This window comes from Lynx canadensis, chromosome B3 (genome assembly GCF_007474595.2).
Source record: "Lynx canadensis isolate LIC74 chromosome B3, mLynCan4.pri.v2, whole genome shotgun sequence".
Classification (NCBI taxonomy): domain Eukaryota; kingdom Metazoa; phylum Chordata; class Mammalia; order Carnivora; family Felidae; genus Lynx; species Lynx canadensis.
In genome coordinates, this window is record NC_044308.2 from 41,918,639 (window position 1) to 41,940,592 (window position 21,954).

General features: G+C 45.3%; 1 protein-coding gene across 4 annotated transcripts in view; it reads right to left on the reverse strand.

Annotated features, from left to right (window-relative positions):
• The window catches only part of TLN2 (talin 2), a 439,345-nt gene that overhangs the window by 70,215 nt on the left and 347,176 nt on the right, over positions 1–21,954 (reverse strand). For all 4 annotated transcript variants that reach the window (XM_030318033.1, XM_030318034.1, XM_030318031.1 and 1 more), the window contains 3 exons: positions 20,833–20,965; positions 13,245–13,346; positions 6,787–6,957 (listed from right to left, as the gene is read on the reverse strand). In XM_030318033.1, coding sequence (XP_030173893.1) covers positions 6,787–6,957; positions 13,245–13,346; positions 20,833–20,965 — 406 coding nt within the window. The remainder of the gene's footprint in view (positions 1–6,786; positions 6,958–13,244; positions 13,347–20,832; positions 20,966–21,954) is intronic.

A 21,954-nucleotide genomic window follows, 5' to 3' on the forward strand; every position in this document is an offset into this window, starting at 1 on the left:
GCTTCCTTCTAGAAGCACGGTATTCAGAGGAAATGAAGGGTCCGACAAGTCACCAGGTGGGGCTGATGTAAAGGGTGACACATTAATTTTTTACTTTCACTCATAATTTTTTTAAAAGGATAACCTTCACAGGTTGTTGGTGCCAATTTCCCCTCTGGAGAGGCTTGTTTAGAAATTAATGGAACCATCTGTTTTCATGCCGCTGAACAGGCACGGATGGCAGAGCTGACGGTGGGGACGGGGCTTTGTGGGGAGTCAGAACGGGACCTGGCCCTTCCTTCCTACCTTGAACCATCAACTGGGCTCCCTCGGGCTGCAGTGACCTGCTCCAGCTCTTCTGACTGGGCCAAGAATACCCAACGATGTTCCTGGGGATGCGAGCAAGATGCCAAGGGCTGGTGTGTACTTTACACAATGTAGGAGCCAGCCTGTGGACCCGATGTGACTTTCCAACTAGTTTCATAACCCGTGTTCTTACATCTCGGGTCAGGTATTTTTGCATTTGACAGTCACTGCTTCGTTCTAGGTGACAGGCAGGGGACCAGGAGTAACAGTAAATGTCAAAGCACGTGACAGCAGGAACAGCAGGCAGCTGCTAACATTCCCTAGGGACTCCTCTGTGCCAGGCACTGTGCTCACCACTGTGATTCAGGTCCCGTTCATCCTCACGGCCCACTAGAAGGGGAGGGTTGGACCATGTCCCTGCCAGGGACCCCCTCTGACAGTCACAGTCTGAAAATGGGAGCTTAAGTACTAAAGCTTCCGGATCTGGTGGATGACAAATGCCACCCACCAGCGGGCCATCTGCTGAAACGATACCACTGGTCACGAGGAAAATGAGCAGATGGTCAGATCAGGTCAAATTTATCAGCGCTACTAGGAAAAAAACCACTAATGTAGGGAATTTGCCATCTACAAAGGGAAGTTTCCGCCTTTCCCCCCAAACGGGTGGCTTTTAAATTAAGGTAAAGCCTCACAAGTATCATGTGGCAAAGGCAAGGGGCCTCAGGACTTGCTACTGTTCCCCGAGTTGGCTGGGTCCCCATCATTCAGTGCCTTCTTCTGCATTTCAGCAACAGCCCGGCCTCTAGTCTCTCAGCTCTATCTGTCATCGTGGGCTCCACTCTTGCCCATGAATGTGCTGCCAGTCACAGTTCCCCAATCTGCCCCCTGGAGCTCCCCAGGGCCCAGCTTGTGTATACCTTCCAACACCTGGTAGCTTTTGCCACCAGCTGAGCCCGACCCTGGAACCTCACCCAGTGTGAAGCAGTAAAATATCTGGCTGATCGGGGCGCCTGGGTGGCTCAGTCGGTTAAGTGGCCGACTTCAGCTCAGGTCATGATCTCGCGGTCCGTGAGTTCGAGCCCCACGTCGGGCTCTGTGCTGACAGCTCAGAGCCTGGAGCCTGTTTCAGATTCTGTGTCTCCCTCTCTCTGACCCTCCCCCGTTCATGCTCTGTCTCAAAAATAAATAAACGTTAAAAAAAAAAAAATATCTGGCTGATCTGTGCTCTAGGTTCCTGGGAGGGAGACTTAGCCTTTCCAAGATCAAGGACTGCCTATTATTCCCGGTGGGCCCCCTGGACTACACATTAGTTTATGCTAAGGAGGTGACTCATGGCGGCCAGTGGGCAATTTCAGGATGGGGGGCTGGTGGTGCTGGAAAGACCAACCATGTGATTAGAGGGCTGTGGCTTTGAGCAACATAATGCCAGCCTGACCTCTACGGACATGAGGGGGCTGGAGACTGAATCACGGGTCATATGACTAAAACCAATCAATCAAGCCTACATACTGAAATCCAGCGAAGCTGGAGTGAGCCCTCTCTGGTTGGTGATGCATGTCAATAAGCTGGGAGGGTGACACCTCCTTGGGACATGTTCGGGCACCCCCCAGACCTCACCTCTGGGTCTCTTCTTTTCGCTGGTTTGTATTCCTTTATAACAAAACTGTAACAGTAAGTAGAGAAATCCCCTGAGTTCTCTGAGTCATTCTAGCAAATTATTGAACCTGAAGGGTACTGAGAATCCCTTGAATTTGTAACCATCAGGTCACAGTGAGGATGGCCCGGGAACCCTGGAACTTAGGTCGGGTGCCTGAATTGAGGACAATGCTCTTAAACTGAGAAATCGGAACTGATGCCAGCAAGTTATTTCTAGAATTGCACTGCTCCAGGCATTGAGGTCACCCAGGCAGTGGCCATGGCTGCCCTGACATACCTCAGGGGGAGACGACCCTTCCAAAGGTCCAAGAAATGACATTTTCACTTTGGTGGATGAGAAGGTAAATAGGCCAGTAAGAGAAGGTAAATGGTAACTTTTTTCTTATTTTAATATTTTTATTTATTTTTGAGAAAGAGAGAGAGAGAGGGAGGGAGGGAGAACGCATGCATGTCAGTGGGGAGGGGCAGAGAGAGAAGGGACAGAGGATAGGAAGCAGGCTTCATGCTTATAGCAGTGAACCTGACGCGGGGCTCAAAATCACGAACCCCGAAATCATGACCTGAGACGAAGTAGGATGCTCAACCAACTAAGCCACCCAGGTGCCCCTAAATCTAACTCTCTTGACTAACTGAAAGAGAAGAATTCTAAGAGGTGGCTGTGTGAGCCACAGGAACTGGCTAAGTCTGCAGAATTGAAAAGTCTCAAGAATCAAGAAGAGGTCTGAACGGTCAGATCACAGGTGGTTGTCTTGAGGCAAACGTGTCAGGATGCAAAACTCTATCAGGGATGTGATGGAGGAAACTGGTAATTTAGGTTGATCGCTGATTTCCTGGTTACAGAGAAGGTAAAACACAACATGTGCAGATTGCTTTATTTTGATGACAGAAGCCTGAAAGGTGACATTTCTTGCATGTTACCCTCTAGAGAGAGCCCCTATACAAAGACGTTCTCATTGATAAAAGAAGGCAAAATTGAACGGTGTGTATTCTCTAAATCTCACTTCAGATGAGACGATCACTGGTGGCACAAAAGTGTCAGTGATTCTGCACCCCCACATTAAAGTCGAGTGCGTGTTTCCAGGAAGTGAGCATTGCCCGCCAAGCGTGTGCCTTCCCATGTGGGCTGAGGAAGGTACGAGAAGCAAGTTTTGGGGGCGGCAGCAGTAAATCACAGAACTGCTCTCTAAACTCCGAAAACGTAAACAACGCTTTCTCCTCCACACTGGGGCATCCAAACCCACAAAAACACGCCCTTGCTCTTGGCTGCCTGAGAAACGATCACCTTCTCATCTGCTTGCACGAGAAGCTCGCCAGGCCCGCTCCCCTTCACTCTGCACGCGTTAAGTCCCAGACCCTTAAACGGTCAGCTGAGAGTCTGTGAAGCCTCCTCCAGTTACCCCAAGCCTCTCCCAGGGCTGCTTCCTGTGCCTCCAACGACAAACCTCATCCCTGCCACACGGCCACGTCCCTATCATCCCGCAGGCCACCTGTGCACACCAGTGTCAGGAATGCAAAGACACAGTAGGCGCTCAACGAGGGCATACTTAAGTCCAACAGCAATCTGGGAAGTGGAGTCAGAAGGCTCAACAAAGACCCTTCATTATTTTAGATTCCGGAGGGGCTCCTTGTTACTGTTCCTCACAGCACAACACGGGAGAAACATCAGACTCGGTTCTTTTTTGGAAACACGTCTGAAGTCTACTTCCAAGGGAGTCTGATTTCTGTATGACAGTGCTTCAACTACAAAGCCCAGTAAAGCGGGCACAGACATCACAGGAATTTGGAAAATGGGAGAAGGCTACAGGGGGTTGGGAGACAGATGTCAATGTTAGCAGAAGGGAAAAAACCCACTAATAATTAAAAATGCCCCACAGTGCGCAGGGCTGTGGATACGCTGGAGGGTCTCAGGCAGAAGAAGCAGGAGGGGCCCTTCAAGGAGGATGTAGGAGGGAACTGGGTGGGGTAGGGGTGAGTACAGAAGGGAGAACTTGGGGGTAGAGAATGACCGCAGGAGGGGACTCCGCGGGGCAAGGGGGAGGCTACCCAGCAAATTCCTTGTAATCATATGACTCATTAACAGCAGGGTCTGGGGAGGTCACTTTTTTTTTTCTTGGAATACCTACTGCGTCAGGCACATTATCTCAGTCAATCTCTACAACTCTCCCTGAGAGGTATTCATTATCAACCCCACTGTCTAGATGAGGAAGCAAAGAAATGAATTCAATTATGTTGGACCCAAAGCTTATCCTCTTTGTCACTGCATCAAAGCCACTGATCATCATTTAACCGTATTTCCTCGGCAAGCAACGACCCACAACATCTAACACACACATGCATCACTGAAGACTTAGCAAGTAACACCTAGGGAATATTCGCCCAAAGAATAGCGCCCAAAGTGATTAAGTCCACGCATCAGGCTTCTTAGGAAAGGACCTAAAAGCCAACTTGCAGTATCTTAGGCATCCTCTGTGACAAGCCTGTCAGGGTCTATAGACAGAGCATGGGCCGAAGGATGCCAGTCAGTGGAGACACACATGTAGCCACCTTGCTCCCGCCAACCATGTCTCAGCTTGTGGCCAATGCTTCAGGTCATTCGCTGAAAACTGTTCCACTCTCATGTCCAGCCACCATTTTCAAGCAGGTGATGTCATTATAAAGCTTACAGTGCTCACTACACACACTCCCAACCGTGAGTTTCTTGGTATAGAACAGAATTCCACATGGAGCTCTGAACTTGTAGTCCAAGCAGATGGGCTAATATCTTAAAAACCCAGAAAACGTGGAGCACCTGGGTGGCTCAGCTGGTTAAGCGTCCAACTCTTGGTTTTGGCTCGGGTCATGATCTCTGAGTTCATGAGATTGAGCCCCACGCCGGGCTCTGTGCTGATAGCCACCTGGTGGAGCCTGCTTGGGATTCTTTCTCCCCCTCTCTCTCTCTGCCTCTCTCTCAAAATAAAAAAAAAAAAAACGTTAAAAGAGCCCCCAGAAAATTCCTAATTCCAATCACTCTGCTGGGAATAAAAGCCTCTCAGGTCAGGGGGGAGACATGTAGCACTCAGCCCTGGAGAAAAGACAACCCAGAACTGGGTCTGGAAGGCAAATCCTGGCTTCTCCACTTTGGGGCAGGTGCAAAAGGGGCTGGCCCAACTCAGAGGCAACTATCATTCATCCATCAGTCAAAAGCGTGTTCTTGTTCTTGTGGTTCGATCTCGCCATTTCAGCAACGAGACTTATTTTTTGTCCAGAACACTGGGAACAACTTGAGGGCAATGGCTGGCTCTCAGTATTTTTAGCATCCCAAGAATTAGGCTCTTAATAGTTGCCAGATACATGACGGGTAAAAGCGCACACAGAAAACCCAAGTCTAAGATAGTATGCATGGTGCTACGGGAGCAGTGTTTCTGAACTCTGGTGGGGTTGTCATCCCCACGACTCACAACAAAGCCCAACCTCTGTACAGTGTGAGGAGACCAGTCACAACACGGCCCAGTCTATCCTCCCACCCTGATGGCCCCACTTTCAGCACATTCCATATACACCAGACCGCATGCTATTTTCTAAAGGTATCACAATCCTTTTATAACCCCACGTACACCTTTGCATATGCTCTTCCTTCTTCCTGGCACGCCCCTGACCGCCCTTATGTACCAGGTAATTTCTTTTTGTGAGACCAACTTGTCACATGTCGCCTCTCTCCTGCAACTTTCCTCGACCTCTCTCCAGCCTTTGCTTTGGGCAGTCGGCCTGTGCTTTCACAGGGTGCAGGCTCCGTCCTGACTCCACGTCCACCTCTTCTGTGACGTGGGACAACTCACCTAACCAGTCTCAGTTTCCACATCTGTCCAGAGGGAACCTTCTCACACCACGGGATTTTTATGATGATCAAATATCAAGAGGATATGAGGTGTAAGGGGTGACACAGAGTCAGCGCTCAGTAACTGTGAGCTCTGAGAGGACCCATTTGTGATTCTGCCTCTTAATCTAGAGTCGTCCCTGCTGTACCATGTTGTCCATGTAAAGACCTTAGAAATGCAACAAAGCACACTAAAAAGAATAGATACATAATATGGATTTCTATAGCCTATAGGCAAGTATCCCATACAAATCTCTCCAGTCAGTAATCCCACAACTTAGTCTGCTTAAGTGAGGACCCGTTAAGTTCAGATGGACCGTGTGGAGGCAGTTGCTAGAAGGTACCAAGAGCAGGAGGAGCCTCCGACCTTCTCACAATGTACGTGATGGTTTCACAAGTAAAATAATCACCCTGACACAAGTATCAACCCTGAAAGATGGCATGCTGTCACCATCTCTGGTCGCTTAGTAGCTGGGTGATACCTCTGGCTGTGGAAACATTCTACCTGCAAACTGGTAAGGGAGATTTCCATATTAAATGACTGTCCCCAAGGCAACAGAAGCACATGCCGTGGGTGACCTTGCATCACATTTTGCTTTGAACTTGAGAACCGGGAATGGAAATAACATTCACTGGAAAACAACAGAGCTTTGCTTTGCGCAAGGTGGTGTAACCACCGAGCAGGGGCCGGGCAGTATTAGTTTTTATTCCTGCAAACACCACACGATGTTTTTCTTTCCCAAGGACGCTTGCCTGCACCTTCTGTCATGGAAAATGCAACTTCTCAATAAGGCTTCATTATGTAGATCTCTTGGTTTTCCTCTTAAAGGTCCCTGGGAAGGCCAATCGAAGATTATTTCCCATCTTTGCGTGGGAAATCACATACAATCAACCGAGAACTGGAGGAGTTTTCCTTGGAGGAACACAACAAGGAGGAATGTGTCATGGCTTCTCAGTGGCCCTAGGTGAGTCCCTGGAATCCTGAACTGTACCTTGGGGTTTCCTCCACCTTCTTTGGCTGCATACAGCATCTGGAGGGCAGATTCTGCGAGCGTCTTGGTCTGGTCCAGCACAGTCATCTGCTGCTGATGGTCCAGAATCTTGGAGGCGACACCAACTGCGGCCAAGATCAGGGGCTCGAAGTAGCTTGCCAGCTGTGTCACCTTTTAAGACAAAAAAAAAACAAAAAACGCCACAGATACATCATGCAATCACATGTGTCTCCTTTAGGAGTCGCACTGGTGGGGAGGGGACTGGGATGATACACAGGGAGAGACAGACGTGCTGAAATTTGCTTTTTACACAGGCTGAGACTTACTTTTTGTTTTTTTCTATTATTTAATATAATTCACTATCATGAATTACAGTCATCATGTTACACATTAGACCCTCAGACCTTATTCATCACTCAATTTTACTTTTAGAAGCACTTGCTCATTAATGAACTCTTGCTTGGATGTTACTTCCTCTGGGGAGCTCTTCATCTCATCTCTCATCAAGGCCCAAGTGTTAAGGAATTTGTTTCGTGATCCTGAGTTGGGCGTGAGCATTTTACAAATCTCACAAACTGTCAAGCTTTCAAAAGAACCAAAGAGGAGCATCTTAGGAACTCAGAAGAAAGGGGGACAGGAGCGGAGCAAGGGACCAAGGACCGCTGAGAAAAGAAGCCTGAGAGCAAAGGCTTTCGAGGAAGCCAATCCAACTGCTTTCTACCTGGAGCATTGTTGGCCTAACCATAGATTTGGAATAAAAGCAAAAATGATTTCACATTGCCCTAGATGTTCTGTTTGTGATTAGTCCAGTCCAGGAGAAGAAAAAAGCCTAGCCAGATGGCTAACCACCATTCCTGCTTAGGCCTCTCCGGTAGGTAACGTCATGTTGCTTCTGTGCTCACGAGAACCCACCCACTGGGTGCCGCAGAGCCATATTTATTTATTTTTACTTACTTTTTTAATTAATTTATTTTATCTTTTATTAATCTTTAATGTTTTATTTTTTTGAGAGACAGGGAGTGAGAGTGTGTGAGTGGGGAGGCAAGGGAGGGGCAGAGAGAAAGGGAGTCACAGAATCCAAAGCAGGCTCCAGGCTCCGAGCTGTCAGCACAGAGTTTGATGCAGGGCTAAAACCTACACACAAGAGACCATGACCTGAGCCAAAGTCGGACGCTCAACTTACTGGGCCACCAGACGCCCCTCACAGGCATTTCTGGGAACATCCCACATGCGAGGCTTTCTACTAACAGCTCACCAAGCTTCATCTAATCCCCACAACAATCCTACCAGGTAGATACAAATGAAGAAACCAAGGCTTAGGTGGGTGGAGTAACTTGTTTGACCTCAAGCAGCTAAGACAAGGAGCTGTGAAAGGAATCCCATGTCCCAGACCACAGTCCAGATTCCCACCTTATGCTCTACTGTTGGCTACTTCTCTTTTTTAGTTCAGCTCTGCTATGGTTGTAATATTGGATTTTTGAAGTTTATTGTTGGGGCACCTGGGTGGCTCAGTCGGTTGAGCGACTGACTTCAACTCAGGTCATGATCTCACGGTTTGTGAGTTCGAGCCCCGCGTCGGGCTCTGTGCTGACAGCTCAGAGCCTGGAGCCTGCTTCTGATTCTGGGTCTCCCTCTCTCTGCCCCTCCCCCACTCATGCTCTGTCTCTCTCTGTCTCAGAAATAAACATTAAAAAAAAAAAGAACTTAAAATCTCAACACCCCCCAAACTGAATAATCCAATTAAAAAATGGGCAGAAGGTACAAATAGATATTAAAAAAAAAAAAAGTTTATTGTTTGTTTTTTAATGTTTATTTATTTTTGAGACAGACAGAGACAGAGCATGAGCGGGGAAGGGGCAGAGAGAGAGGGAGACACAGAATCCAAAGCAGGCTCTAGGCTCCGAGCTGTCAGCACAGAGCCCAAAGCGGGGCTTGAACTCGTCAACCGTGAGATCATGACTTGAGCCGAAGTCGGACGCTCGATGGACTAAGCCACCCAGGCGCCCCATATTGTTTGTTTTTTTAAAAAATAGTTTGAGAGAGGGAGAGAGAAAGCGAGCGCACACACATGTGAGTTTAAGAGGGGCAGAGAGAAAGGGAGAGAGAGAAGCCCAAGCAGGCTCCCTGATGTCAGCGTGGAGACAGACATGGGGCTTGATCTCACAAACCTGGGAGATCATGACCAAAGCCGAAATTAAGAGTCAGACGCTTTAACAACTGAACCACCCAGGCGCCCCAGAAGTTTCTTGTTTGGTATTTGCTGCTCTGTAAGGCATTTAAAATAAAGTTCCAGAATAATACAGTAATACCCACTTGCCTAGCATCCAGAATGCCAGAGTTGAACATTTCACCGTACTTGCTTCAGATACCACCATCTATTTCCACTCGGAAAAAACACAATGGCACTGACCACACTTTTCTCTTCCACTCCTCATTGTGCATGCCAATTACTAACTGATAAGTTAGCTCCATCAAGTGTATGTGAGCTCAGACATCTAGCCAGCAATTTCCCTTAATGCTTCTTCCCATTATGTGGAGGAATAATGAGTGTGAGGAGGACAGAGGAAAGAAGGCCACTCCTGAGCTGTGCAGTCACTGGGTCAGAAATGAAGCAGGGGGCAGGGGTTCATGCAGTTGGTGGTGGCTGGGCCAAGGTGGGAGTCCAAAATATTAAAGGTCATTAGAGCTCACAGTGAGACGGACCATCAGCCAGCAGTAAACGTACATTTGCTCTTTGTACTCTCGATTACAGTTCTCTTTAATCAGATGGTTTCAAAGCGCTTCCGCAGGGCTGCTGCTGGCCTTTGTGATGCTTTGGATGAATTTTAAAGGGGCTCCCTATCTGTGGGTCAGACATGATTGATTCCAAGGCACATGACTCGACTAGATTTTGGCCCCACTCTCTGCTTGGCCCGAACACCTTTGTGTAAGACCCAGCTTGCACAACTCCAGGTATCAGCCCTACACATTTGCATTGGATTTCACCCTCATCCCCTAGTAGGGTACTGGGGTCACCACCAAGGTGAACCACAGTGCACTAATGGGTCATCAGGGGGCAGGACTCAGGATGGGTCCTGTATGTACTAGAGGAATCAAGATGTTTAGTGCATTAGAATCTAACATGTTTTCTAGATTCTATTTATTTATTATTTATTTTCATTTGTTAATTTGATTCTTTTGTTTTTAATTTAAGTTTATTTATTTATTTGGAAAAGAGGGAGAGAGAGAATCCCAAGCAGGCTTCACCCTGTCAGCATAGAGCCCAATGTGGGGCGTGATCTCACGAACCACGAGATCACGGCCCGAGTCGAAATCAAGAATCAGATGCTTAACTGACTGAGCCACCCAGGAGCCTCTGTTTTTTTAATTTTAAAAGTACATTTCATCACTGTAACTGTAAAATGTCAAGGGCTGCTGTGTGTGGAGAGTAATTCAATACAACTGAGCTGGTGCCCTCACGCAGGCACTATGGCTGGGTGATGGAGAAGGCTCCAGTTTCAGAAGCCGCTGGATCTGAATCCTGTCAATTCCTTGAACGAGAAATCTTGGGCAATCTGCTTCCTATTACCAAACTTCTGTTTCCTCCTCTATAAAACGGGGATAATAATAGCACTAACCTCCAAATGATTGTTAGAGGGATTAAATTAGCATACATAACAGTACGCAGCACAATGCCTGCCATGGAGTAGGCACTTGATAAATGCCACATGTCCTTATTCTCCATGTATTGTGGACAAAGGTTTTTGAAAGGATGTGCTTTTCCCTGTATTTAGGGAGCTTAGCAAAGACTCTAACACCTTCTGTTCTCGAGACAGGGCAGAGGAAATATCCTTACCTGGGGTAGCACCGAAATTAAAATAACACAGAATTTTGAGTATTTGTTACATGACGTGGATTGCTTAGGCCTAGGGTGGCAGAGTGGGTTGAGCGGTGGCCCAAAATAGATATGACCATGTCCAAATCCCTGGAACCTGTGAGTGCGATCTTACTGGGGGAAAAAAAGGTCTCTGCAGATGTATCTAAGGATCTTAAGATGAGGTCATCCTAGCTTGCTTGGGTGGGTCCTAAATCTACTAAAAAATATTCTAATAAGAGCCAGAAGAAGGGAAGACAAAGAAAAGAGCAGGAGACAATGTGACCAGAGAGGCAGACACTGGCAGGATATGGTCAAAGAACACGAAGAGTCACCAACAGTCAGAAGAGCAACGAAGTGGGGCGCCTGGGTGGCTCAGTCAGTTAAGCGTCTGACTCTTGGTTTTGGCTCAGGCATGATCTCATGGTTTCCTGAGTTTGAGCCTTACATTGAGCTCTGTGCTGATGGTGCACAGCCTTCTTGGGGTTCTCTCTCCCTCTCTCTCTCTCTGTCCCTCCCCTACTGGTGTTGTGTCAGTCTCTCTCAAAATAAATAAACTTAAAAAGAAAAGGTAAAATAAATAAATAAATAACAAGAAGAGTAAAGAATGGATTCTCCCCTAGAGCCTCCAGAAAGAGTCTGGCCCTGCTGAGACCTTGAATTTAGACTTCTGCGAGAGATTCAACTTCTGTTGGTGTAAGTCACCCAGTTCTTAGGAATTTGTTATAGCAGCTCCAGGGAACTAATACGCGTGGGTTCTGAGAGCTTGCGTTTATCACTCCCAAGTGAAGCTGACCCGGGAACTCCACCAGGGTGTCTCAACGAAGAACTAGAACCATGTAGGTATCAACTCTCAGTCCAAGACTCTTGTGGAAGGAGGGCCGAGGCTTCCTTTGTCCAGAACTGTCTTTTGGCAAGTGAGACTGGGTTAGCCCAAGGAGCGAGAGTAAATTTGCCACTCAAGTGACACAATATATTACCTTTCTTTTGATATCACCCACAGACACAGGAATTAATCTTCCAGACTAACAACAATACCTGCAGGGACAAGATTTGTTGTCCTCCAAGTCTAGATAGATTCTCTTTTCTTTTTTAAAACATTTTTTTCATGTTTATTTTTGAGACAGAGAGAGAGAGAGCAAGCGCGTAAACAGGGGATGGGCAGAGAGAGAGGGAGACACAGAATCCGAGGCAGGCTCCAGGCTCTGAGCTGTCACCACAGAGCCCCATGCGGGGCTCAAAGTGGGGAATGGTGAGATCATGACCTAGGCTGAAGTTGGATGCTTAACTGACTGAGCCACCCAGGCACCCCTAGAAAAATTTTCTTACAAAGTTCTGACCGGAATCAGGGGCGCCTGGGTGGCTCAGTCGGTTAAGCGTCCGACTTCAGCTCAGGTCACGATCTCACGGTCCGTGAGTTCGAGCCCCGCGTCAGGCTCTGGGTTGATGATGGCCCAGAGCCTGGAGCCTGCTTCCGATTCTGTGTTTCCCTCTCTCTCTGACCCTCCCCCGTTCATGCTCTGCCTCTCTCTGTCTCAAAAATAAATAAACGTTAAAAAAAAATTAAAAAAAAAAACAAAGTTCTGACCGGAATCAAAAGTCACCGCTGAAGTGAAGTCTGGTTTCTGTGCCAAACTCAGTTCCCCGTGGCCGGCACCATTCAAGCAGTGGCTCCAGTCCCCCGGCTGGCAGAGCTCCGGCCTCCAGACCAGCCTCCCCTCCCGGCTCCTCCAGGCTCCTCTCCTGTGTGAAGAGGTTCACACAGGTGGACAAGCCCTCTTCTCATTATAAAGGAACTCAGCTGAGAAATGAAATTTGCCACATTTGAAAGCGTAGAGGGACCCTGGTCATTTTTAAATCTCAAAAACCTGCCCTTAGAACCAGCAGGAAGCTAAGTAGCCCTTCCCCTGTTTCATGATGTGAAAAAGCAACAATATTGATTTTCTAAAATCAATACCTGCTGACAAGATTTTGGCTACCGAGTTCTCTTGATAGGCACATCGATACTGACGGTCACACTGATAAACGCTCGGAAACCCTGGAGGCGGTTCCAAATCCAATTTTTGCCCTCTCTCTGCTGAGGAAGCCCTCTCTCTGTCCAGCAGGCTGCTGGACAAGGCACCTATCCTTCAAAGATTTGCAAAATGAGTCCCAAACAGGCAAAATATCATTCAGCCTTTAGACAACGCGGGAATGAGCTCTCAGTTGAAGGGCTCCTTTGGAGTGGCTGTCCAGCGAGGCCTGGCTGTTCAAGATGAAGTTTGCAAGGTTGCTTTGCTCCCTCATGTGTGAAAACAGGCACTCTATTAGAAGCCATGGGAGAACAATGTACCCCTATACACATGAGAATGAGGCCAGCCAGCCAGGGACAAATGGTGGCAGAGAGCAGACTAGGGACATCAACTTTAGTCTCTGGCTTATCCAGGGGAGGTCAAGCGCAACATGGGACTGTCATGTCTTGTTGGCTGGCAAGTCTGACCATAACCAGAAAGACTTCACTCTAGTTTCCGTCTGGATTCAAGCGGAAAACAGACCCCGGAACGGTCAGTGATCAATGACTGCCCCACACCCATCTCTCACGCACACCCCCAGCAGGGTCCATTACCTTGTGTCCTAGCTGCGCTGCTTCCCCCCGAGCTGCTGTGGCAATGGGATCGATGAGGTGCCCGATTTCCTGGACCACTGAAGTCAGCTGCTCTTGTAGGGCCTGATAAGGAGAGAGGGCTGTCAAATTCCCCCTATGGCAGTTTACCACGTAGCCACACGGATTTATAAAGGCCCGTATGAAAGACATGGGAGGCCACGAGAAACAGATATCAAAATATCCACTGTATCTGTTGTAGATAAAAGCTCACTTGGGTGAGCCACACAGCCACCAGTCCAACCTGCCCTGCCCAGGGACCCTCAGCTCCCCTGGGCCACAGCCGCCCACGCTTCTATCCAGGGATGACACGAGGCGGGCCCCAAGGATACTTTTTCTACCGGCTCTTCCTCACTCAAACCAACCACAGTGTTGAGTGTTGTTGCCAGTATCTTTACTTTGGGTTATTCAGCACAATTACTGGAAATAAAAAACACTTCCCTTCCAGGAAGGAAGACAATTTTATCCAAATGGGGAGAGCTACTGCCGGAGCCTCGGGGAAACCTCCAGGTGGCTGAGTCCTCAAAACTAGGAACTCCTTAAGGAAGGGGCGGGGGGCAAGAAGGGTGATGTGAAAATGAGATCAGCTCTCAGAAAGCAGGACCATTTCCTAGACAGGACACGGTGAAAATGCCAGATGAGTAAACTGCTGAGCTCAGCTCAGGCTCTCAGGGCATTGTTTTTGGTGATGTGGATGCCAATGTTAAAAATGGCTTTTGAGAGAAGAATTGGACTCATGCTGTCAAGAGATGGGGCAAAGTATCTGGATGATGAGGCCACATGACAGAGATGGGGAATTCCAAGCTGGTCACTGGAAGCTAGTGGCAGGAAAGGTCAGATTTGTAGGATTCTTCCTAGGAGCTTCACTTGGTAAGACTCAGCATTAATATATCAGGACACTGGACATCTTAGGTCAGCACATGCCGGCATGGAATAGGGTACTTCCCGGCAAAGTGACGATGTCCTGCTTGTTGGAAAAGAAAGTCTGGCCCAGGCAGCTTCCCCTCTGAACAATGCTGCATACTGCCTTGGGGCCTTTGAGCAGGGGTTACTCAATGAGAAGAGCAGTGTAGTATGCTAAAGTGAAAAGAGAATCCTGGAGGGAAAAATGGAAAAACAGGGGGAGACGTGCAAAGAAACCTTCAAACTTCCAAGGGTCTTATGTAGCTCGTTATCATCTTTCTGCTCATAATGTGATTATAGTCAAGAATGCAGGAACATTCCAGCAATGTTATCTTATTACAGATGGCTTCTTAAAATAAACATGATATAAGTATGGAGCACACATAGTTCAAAGGGAGGGATTTTCTTCCTAGGGAGGAAGTGAAGACAGAGGACAAGCTTTGGGATGGGTGGTGCAAGGCAGGGCCAGGGTGGGGGTTCCAAGGTGCTGGTCATCTTTGATACTTGATCTCGGTGCTAAGGGCTATACTCAGTTGGTGATAATTCATTAAGCCACACACTTATGTGCACACTTTTCTGTATGCATATCCCCCCTTTAAGTAACAGGTTGGCAGTAATTCTAACATTCTGCACAGGGTAAGAATATTTCTTCTTTCTTTTCTTGGCATTGAGGGAGGAGGGTAAAGCTGAAGTACAATCGACAGCTCTAGTAAAAAAAAAAATGAGCAAGACCAACTCTGGGCCCACTACTTAGAGACAGCAGGCAAAGTTCATTGTTGATGAATTTGGTGGCAGTGAGGGACACATCAGTAAACAGACCATCCATATTTTATTAAGCACCTCCTGAGTGTTGGCAGTTTTGACACAGAGAGAAGGAAGTATAAATCAAGGGTCTTTGAGCAGGTTAACAGAAAAAAAAAATCACAGAAGCCAAGTAGGAAAATACCATTCTCAACTTTGGAAAAATTGGCAAAAGCAGGCCAAATGGCTCTATGAACATCAGAGAAGGGAAGGAAAAATAAGATAAAAACCGAGACGGAGGAAAATCATAAGAAACTCTTAAATACAGAGACAAACAGGGTTGCTGTAGGGGAGGCAGGTGGGGGGTGGGTTAAATGGGTGACGGGCATTAAGAAGGACACTTGTTGGGATGAGCACTGGGTGCCCTAGGTAAGACATCAATCACTGGGTTCTGATTTTTTTTTTAATATGAAATTTACTGTCAAGTTGGTTTCCATACAACACCCAGTGCTCATCCCAACAGGTGTCCTCCTCAATGCTCATCACCCACTTTCCCCACCCTCCCACCCCCATCAACCCTCAGTTTATTCTCAGTTTTTAAGAGTCTCTTATGGTTTGGCTCCCTCCCTCTCTAACTTTTTTTTTTCCTTCCCCTCCCCCATGATCTTCTGTTAAGTTTCTCAGGATCCACATAAGAATGAAAACATACAGTATCTGTCTTTCTCTGTACGACCTATTTCACTTAGCCTAACACTCTCCATTTCCATCCACGTTGCTACAAAAGGCCATATTTCATCCCTTCTCACTGCCATTCCATTGTGTATATAAACCACAATTTCTTTATCCATTCATCAGTTAATATAGCATCAGCTGATGGACATTTAGGCTCTTTCCATAATTTGGCTATTGTTGAAAGCGCTACTATAAACTTTGGGGTACAAGTGCCCCTGTGCATCAGCACTCCTGTATCCCTTGGGTAAATTCCTAGCAGTGCTATTGCCGGGTCATAGGGTAGATCTATTTTTAATTTTTTGAGAAACCTCCACACTGTTTTCCAGAGCAGCTGCACCAGTTTGCACTCCCACCAACAGTGCAAGAGGGTTTCCGTTTCTCCAAATCCTCGTCAGCATCTATAGTCTCCTGATTTGTTCATCTTGGCCACTCTGACTGGAGTGAGGTGGCATCTCAGTGTGGTTTTGATTTGTATTTCCCTGATGAGGAGCGACGTTGAGCATCTTTTCATGTGCCTGTTGGCCATCTGGATGTCTTCTTTAGAGAAGTGTCTATTTATGTCTTTTGCCTATTTCTTCACTGGATTATTTGTTTTTCGAGTGTGGAGTTTGGTGAGTTCTTTATAGATTTTGGATAATAGCCCTTTGTCTGATATGTCATTTGCAAATATCTTTTCCCTATCCATTGGTTGACCTTTAGTTTTGGTGATTGTTTCTTTGCGGTGCAGAAGCTTTTTATCTTCATGAGGTCCCAATAGTTCGCTTGTGCTTTTAATTCCCTTGCCTTTGGAGATGTGTCAAGTAAGAAATTGCTGCGGTTGAGGTCAGAGAGGTTTTTTCCTGCTTTCTCCTCTAGGGTTTTGATGGTTTCCTGTCTCACATTCAGGTCCTTCATCCATTTTGAGTTTATTTTTGTGAACGGTATAAGTAAGTGGTCTAGTTTCATTCTTCTGCATGTTGATAATCCAGTTCTCCCAGCACCATTTGTTAAAGAGACTGTCTTCTTTCCATTGGATATCCTTTCCTGCTTTGTCAAAGATTAGTTGGCCATACTTTTGTGGGTCCAATTCTGGAGTCTCTATTCTATTCCATTAGTCTGTGTGTCTGTTTTTGTGCCAATACCATGCTGTCTTGATGATGACAGCTTTGTAGTAGAGGCTAAAGTCTGGGATTGTGATGCCTCCTGTTTTGGTCTTCTTCTTCAATATTACTTTGGCTATTCAGGGTCTTTTGTGGTTCCATACAAATTTTCGGATTGTTTGTTCTAGCTTCGAGAAGAATGCTGGTGCAATTTTGATTGGGATTGCATTGAATGTGTAGATAGCTTTGGGTAGTATTGAGATTTTAACAATATTTATTCTTCCAATCCATGAGCACGGAATGCTTTTCCATTTCTTTGTATCTTCTTCAATTTCCTTCATAAGCTTTCTATAGTTTTCAGCATACAGATCTTTTACATCTTTGGTTAGGTTTATTCCTAGGTATTTTATGATTCTTGGTCCAATTGTGAATGGGATCAGTTTCTTTGTCTTTCTGTTGCTTCATTATTAGTGTATAAGAATGCAACTGATTTCTGTACATTGATTTTGTATCTTGAAACTTTGCTGAATTCATGTATCAGGTCTAGCAGACTTTTGGTGGAGTCTATCGGATTTTCCATGTATAATATCATGTCATCTGCAAAAAGTGAAAGCTTGACTTCATCTTTGCCAATTTTGATGCTTTGATTTCCTTTTGTTGTCTGATTGCTGATGCCAGCACTTCCAACAGTATGCTAAACAACAGCGGTGAGAGTGGACATCCCTGTCATGTTCCTGATCTCAGGGGGAAAGCTCTCAGTTTTTACCTGTTGAGGATGATGTTAGTTGTGGGCTTTTCATAAATGGCTTTTATGATGTTTAAGTATGTTCCTTCTATCCCCACTTTTTTGAGGGTTTTTATTAAGAAAGGATGCTGAATTTTGTCAAATGCTTTTTCTGCATTGACAGGATCATATGGCTCTTATCTTTTCTTTTATTAATGTGATGTATCACACTAATTGATTTGCAAATGCTGAACCAGCCCTGCAGCCCAGGAATGAATCCCACTTGACCATGGTGAATAATTTTTTTTATATGCTGTCAAATTTGATTTGCTAGTATCTTGTTGAGAATTTTTGCATCCATATTCATCAGGGATATTGGCCTATAGTTCTCTTTTTTTGCCAGGTCTCTGTCTGGCTTAGGAATCAAAGTAATGTTGGCTTCATAGAATGAGTCTGGAAGTTTTCCTTCCCTTTCTACTTTTTGGAACACCTTGAGAAGGATAGGTATTATCTCTGCTTTCAACGTCTGGTAGAACTCCCCTGGGAAGCATTCTGGTCCTGGACTCTTATTTGCTGGGGATTTTTGATAACTGATTCAGTTTCTTTGCTTGTTATGAATCTGTTCAAGTTTTCTATTTCTTCCTGTTTGAGTTCGGGAGTGTGTGGGTGTTTAGGAATTGGTCCATTTCTTCCAGGTTGTCCAGTTTGTTGGCATATAATTTTTAATAGTATTCCCTGATAATTGCTTGTATTTCTGAGGGATTGGTTCTAATAATTCCATTTTCATTCATGATTTTATCTATTTGGGTCATCTCCCTTTTCTTTTTGAGAAGCCTGGCTAAAGGTTTATCAATTTTGTTTATTTTTTCAAAAAACCAACTCTTGGTTTCATTGATATGCTCTACTGTTTTTTTAGATTCTACAGTGTTTATTTCTGCTCTGATCTTTATTATTTCTCTTCTTCTGCTGGGTTTGGGGTGTCTTTGCCATTCTGCTTCTATTTCCTTTAGGTGTGCTGTTAGATTTTGTATTTGGGATTTTTCTTGTTTCTTGAGATAGGCCTGGATTGCAATGTATTTTCCTCTCAGGACTGCCTTTGCTGCATCCGAAGAGTTTGGACTGTTGTATTTTCATTTTCATTTGTTTCCATATATTTTTTGATTTCTTCTCTAATTGCCTGGTTGACCCATTCATTCTATAGTAGGGTGTTCTTTAACCTCCATGCTTTTGAAGATTTTCTAGACTTTTTCCTGTGGTTGATTTCAAGCTTTATAGCATTGTGGTCTGAAAGTAGGCATGGTATGATCTCAATTTTTGTATACTTATGAAGGGCTGTTTTGTGACCCAGTATGTGATCTATCTTGGAGAATGTTCCATGTGCACTCGAGAAGAAAGTACCTTCTGTTGCTTTGGGATGCAGAGCTCTAAATATATCTGTCAAGTCCATCTGAACCAATGTATCATTCAGGGCCCTTGTTTCTTTATCGATCCTGTGTCTAGATGATCTATCCATTGTTGTAAGTAGGGTATTAAAGTCCCCTGCAATTACCACATTCTTATCAATAAGCTTGTTTATGTTTGTGATTGTTTTATATATTTGGGGGCTCCTGTATTTGGCACATAGACATTTATAATTGTTAGCTCTTCCTGATGGAGAGACCCTATAATTATTATATAATGCCCTTCTTCATCTCTTGTAACAGCCTTTAATTTAAAGTCTAGTTTGTCTGATAGAAGTATGGCTACTCCAGCTTTCTTTTGACTTTCAGTAGCATGATAGATAGTTCTCCATTCCCTCACTTTCAATCTGAAGGTGTCCTCTGGTCTAAAATGAGTCTCTTGTAGACAGCAAATAGATGGGTCTTGTTTTTTTAATCCATTCTGATACCCTATGTCTTGTGGTTGGAGCATTTAGTCCATTTACATTCAGCGTTATTATAGAAAGATATGCGTTTAGAGTCACTGTGATGTGTGTAGGTTTCATGCTCATAGTGATGTCTCTGGTACTTGGTGGTCCTTGCAACATTTCACTCACAGAATTCCCCCTTAGGATCTCTTGTAGGGCTGGTTTAGTGTGATGAATTCCTTCAGTTTTTGTTTGTTTGGGAAAGCCTTCATCTCTCCCTCTATTCTGAATGACAGACTTGCTGGATAAAGGATTCTTGCCTGCATATTTTTTTTTTTTTTTTTTGTTCATCACATTGAAGATTTCCTGCCATTTCTTTCTGGCCTTCCAAGTTACAGGAGGCAGGTCTGCTACTATTCTTACGTGTCTACCTTTGTAAGTTAGAGCCTGTTTATCCCTAGCTGCATTCAGAATTTTCTCTTAATCCTTGTATTTTGCCAGTTTCACGATGATGTGTAGTGCAGAAGATCGATTCAAGTTATGTCTGAAGGGAGTTCTCTGTGCCTCTTGGATTTCAATGCCTTTTTCCTTCCCCAAATCAGGGAAGTTCTCAGCTATGATTTGTTCAAGTACACCTTCAGCCCCTTTCTCTCTCTCTTCTTCTTCTGGAATTCCTATGATACAGATATTGTTCCATTTGATTGCATCACTTAGTTCTCTAATTCTCCCCTCATACTCCTTTTTTATGTCTCTTTTTCTCAGCTTCCTCTTTTCCCATCATTTTATCTTCTAATTCACCTATTCTCTCCTCTGCCTCTTCAATCCGTGCTATGGCCACCTTCATTTTATTTTGCCCCTCATTTATAGCATTTTTTAGCTCCTCATGACTATTTCTTAGTCCCTTGATCTCTGTAGCAATAGATTCTCTGCTGTCCTCTATGCCTTTTTCAAGCCCAGCGATCAATCACCGGGTTCTATTCCCGAAGCCAAGACTACACTGTATGTTAACCAACTTGAATTTAAATTAAAAAAAAAAAATTGATTGCAGGCATAAAGGAAATAATAGAAACGAGCACAAAAGCTATACACACACAAAAAAGGCAGAAGGATCCCAACAATGGGATAATGGGTAACTGAGGGCAGAATCCTTGATCTCTAAAAGGACCACATGTGTAGAGTTTAATGCTAAATATGCCTGGTAGTCAAGAAGTACATTGATAACACAGGACAGGGAAACATCCAAATTTACCTACTTTGGCCTGCTCTACTGATGCGTTAAACCGAATATGGTCACCTCACCTTACTGATATACTCTTATCCGACATTAATCATTTTCCCCCAAGTTTCAGCCCTATTTGTAATTTCCACTCCAGCAGTACATGTGTTCCTTCACCAAACCATCCAAAAACTTCCTAGGTTCGTTCCAGGGGAAGGTGCTTCAGTGATGAAATGCCAGCATCAAAAATGCGTTTGGTCCCACTCCCCATCCCCAGAGGCCTCGGATCCAGCCACAGAGCCCCGGCCTACCTCCACGGAGATGTCATCCCTTGTGGCCAAGCTCTGGCTGACAGCTGCCAGAGAGGCCTGCTCAATGTCACGGATGCACCGGTTGATGCCATCGATGGAGTAGTCACACTCTCTCTGTCCAGGGGCCTTGTCCCTGGAAGAGACAGGGCAAGTCCAATAGTTCCTTGGGGTTCAAGTCCCACAAGTTGCAGCAACACTGCTGGGGCAGGAGCCCAGTCTACCTTCTACCACATTTGATTGCTTTATTTAAGGAGTGAATCCTTAGGGCACCTGGGTGGCTCAGTCAGTTAAGCGTTGACTTCGGCTCAGGTCATGATCTCTCGGTATGTGAGTTCAAGCCCCACGTTGGGCTCTGCGCTGACAGCTAGGAGCCTGGAGCCTGCCTCAGAGTCTCTGTCTTCCTCTCTCTACCCCTCCCCTACTCAAGCCCTGTCTGTCTCCTGTCTCTCAAAAATAAACATTAAAAAATTAAAAAAAAAAAAGGAGTGAATCCTTGACTCTTGCTTGGGAAGGCCTCTCTGCATAGCCCATGCATTTCTTAATTTAACACTTGTGCTAACTCTGTTTCTAGTGAGAAGGATAGGATGCTGTTCTTCATTTCAGGCTGGTGACAGACAACTGCTAATCCAACAATTTGGACTTCACTGGCTTACGTGAATATTTATAAATTAATACTATAAATAATATTATAAATAAAAACCTTTGTATTATAAAAAGGTCAGTGTGATTTCCACTGTAAACATACTATACTCTCTATGTTGTATACTATTTACAAAGTCCTGTGGTAGGAGTTCAAATATTTAGTGGATTGTACTTTGTGAGGCATTAAGAGAACCATGGTGCTGAATTTCAAAAGCAATCGAAAAACGAAGTATAACCAAAGGAAAAGGATGCATTCCATGCTATGGGGTATGTGGCCAACTTAGAGATGTTATATTGACTCTGGGGATTTTTCAGGTTCATTCTATTGCCAAGGAGTTCAGAGATGGCCAGAGTTACTGTGGGACCTGGAATATTCTTTTTGCCTCTTTAGCCAAATAAGGTAACCTCAAATCCTGCTAAATACATAGTGGTGTTCTCTGCCTAAGCTCCTAGGTATAGACAATGTAGTACAATGGCTAG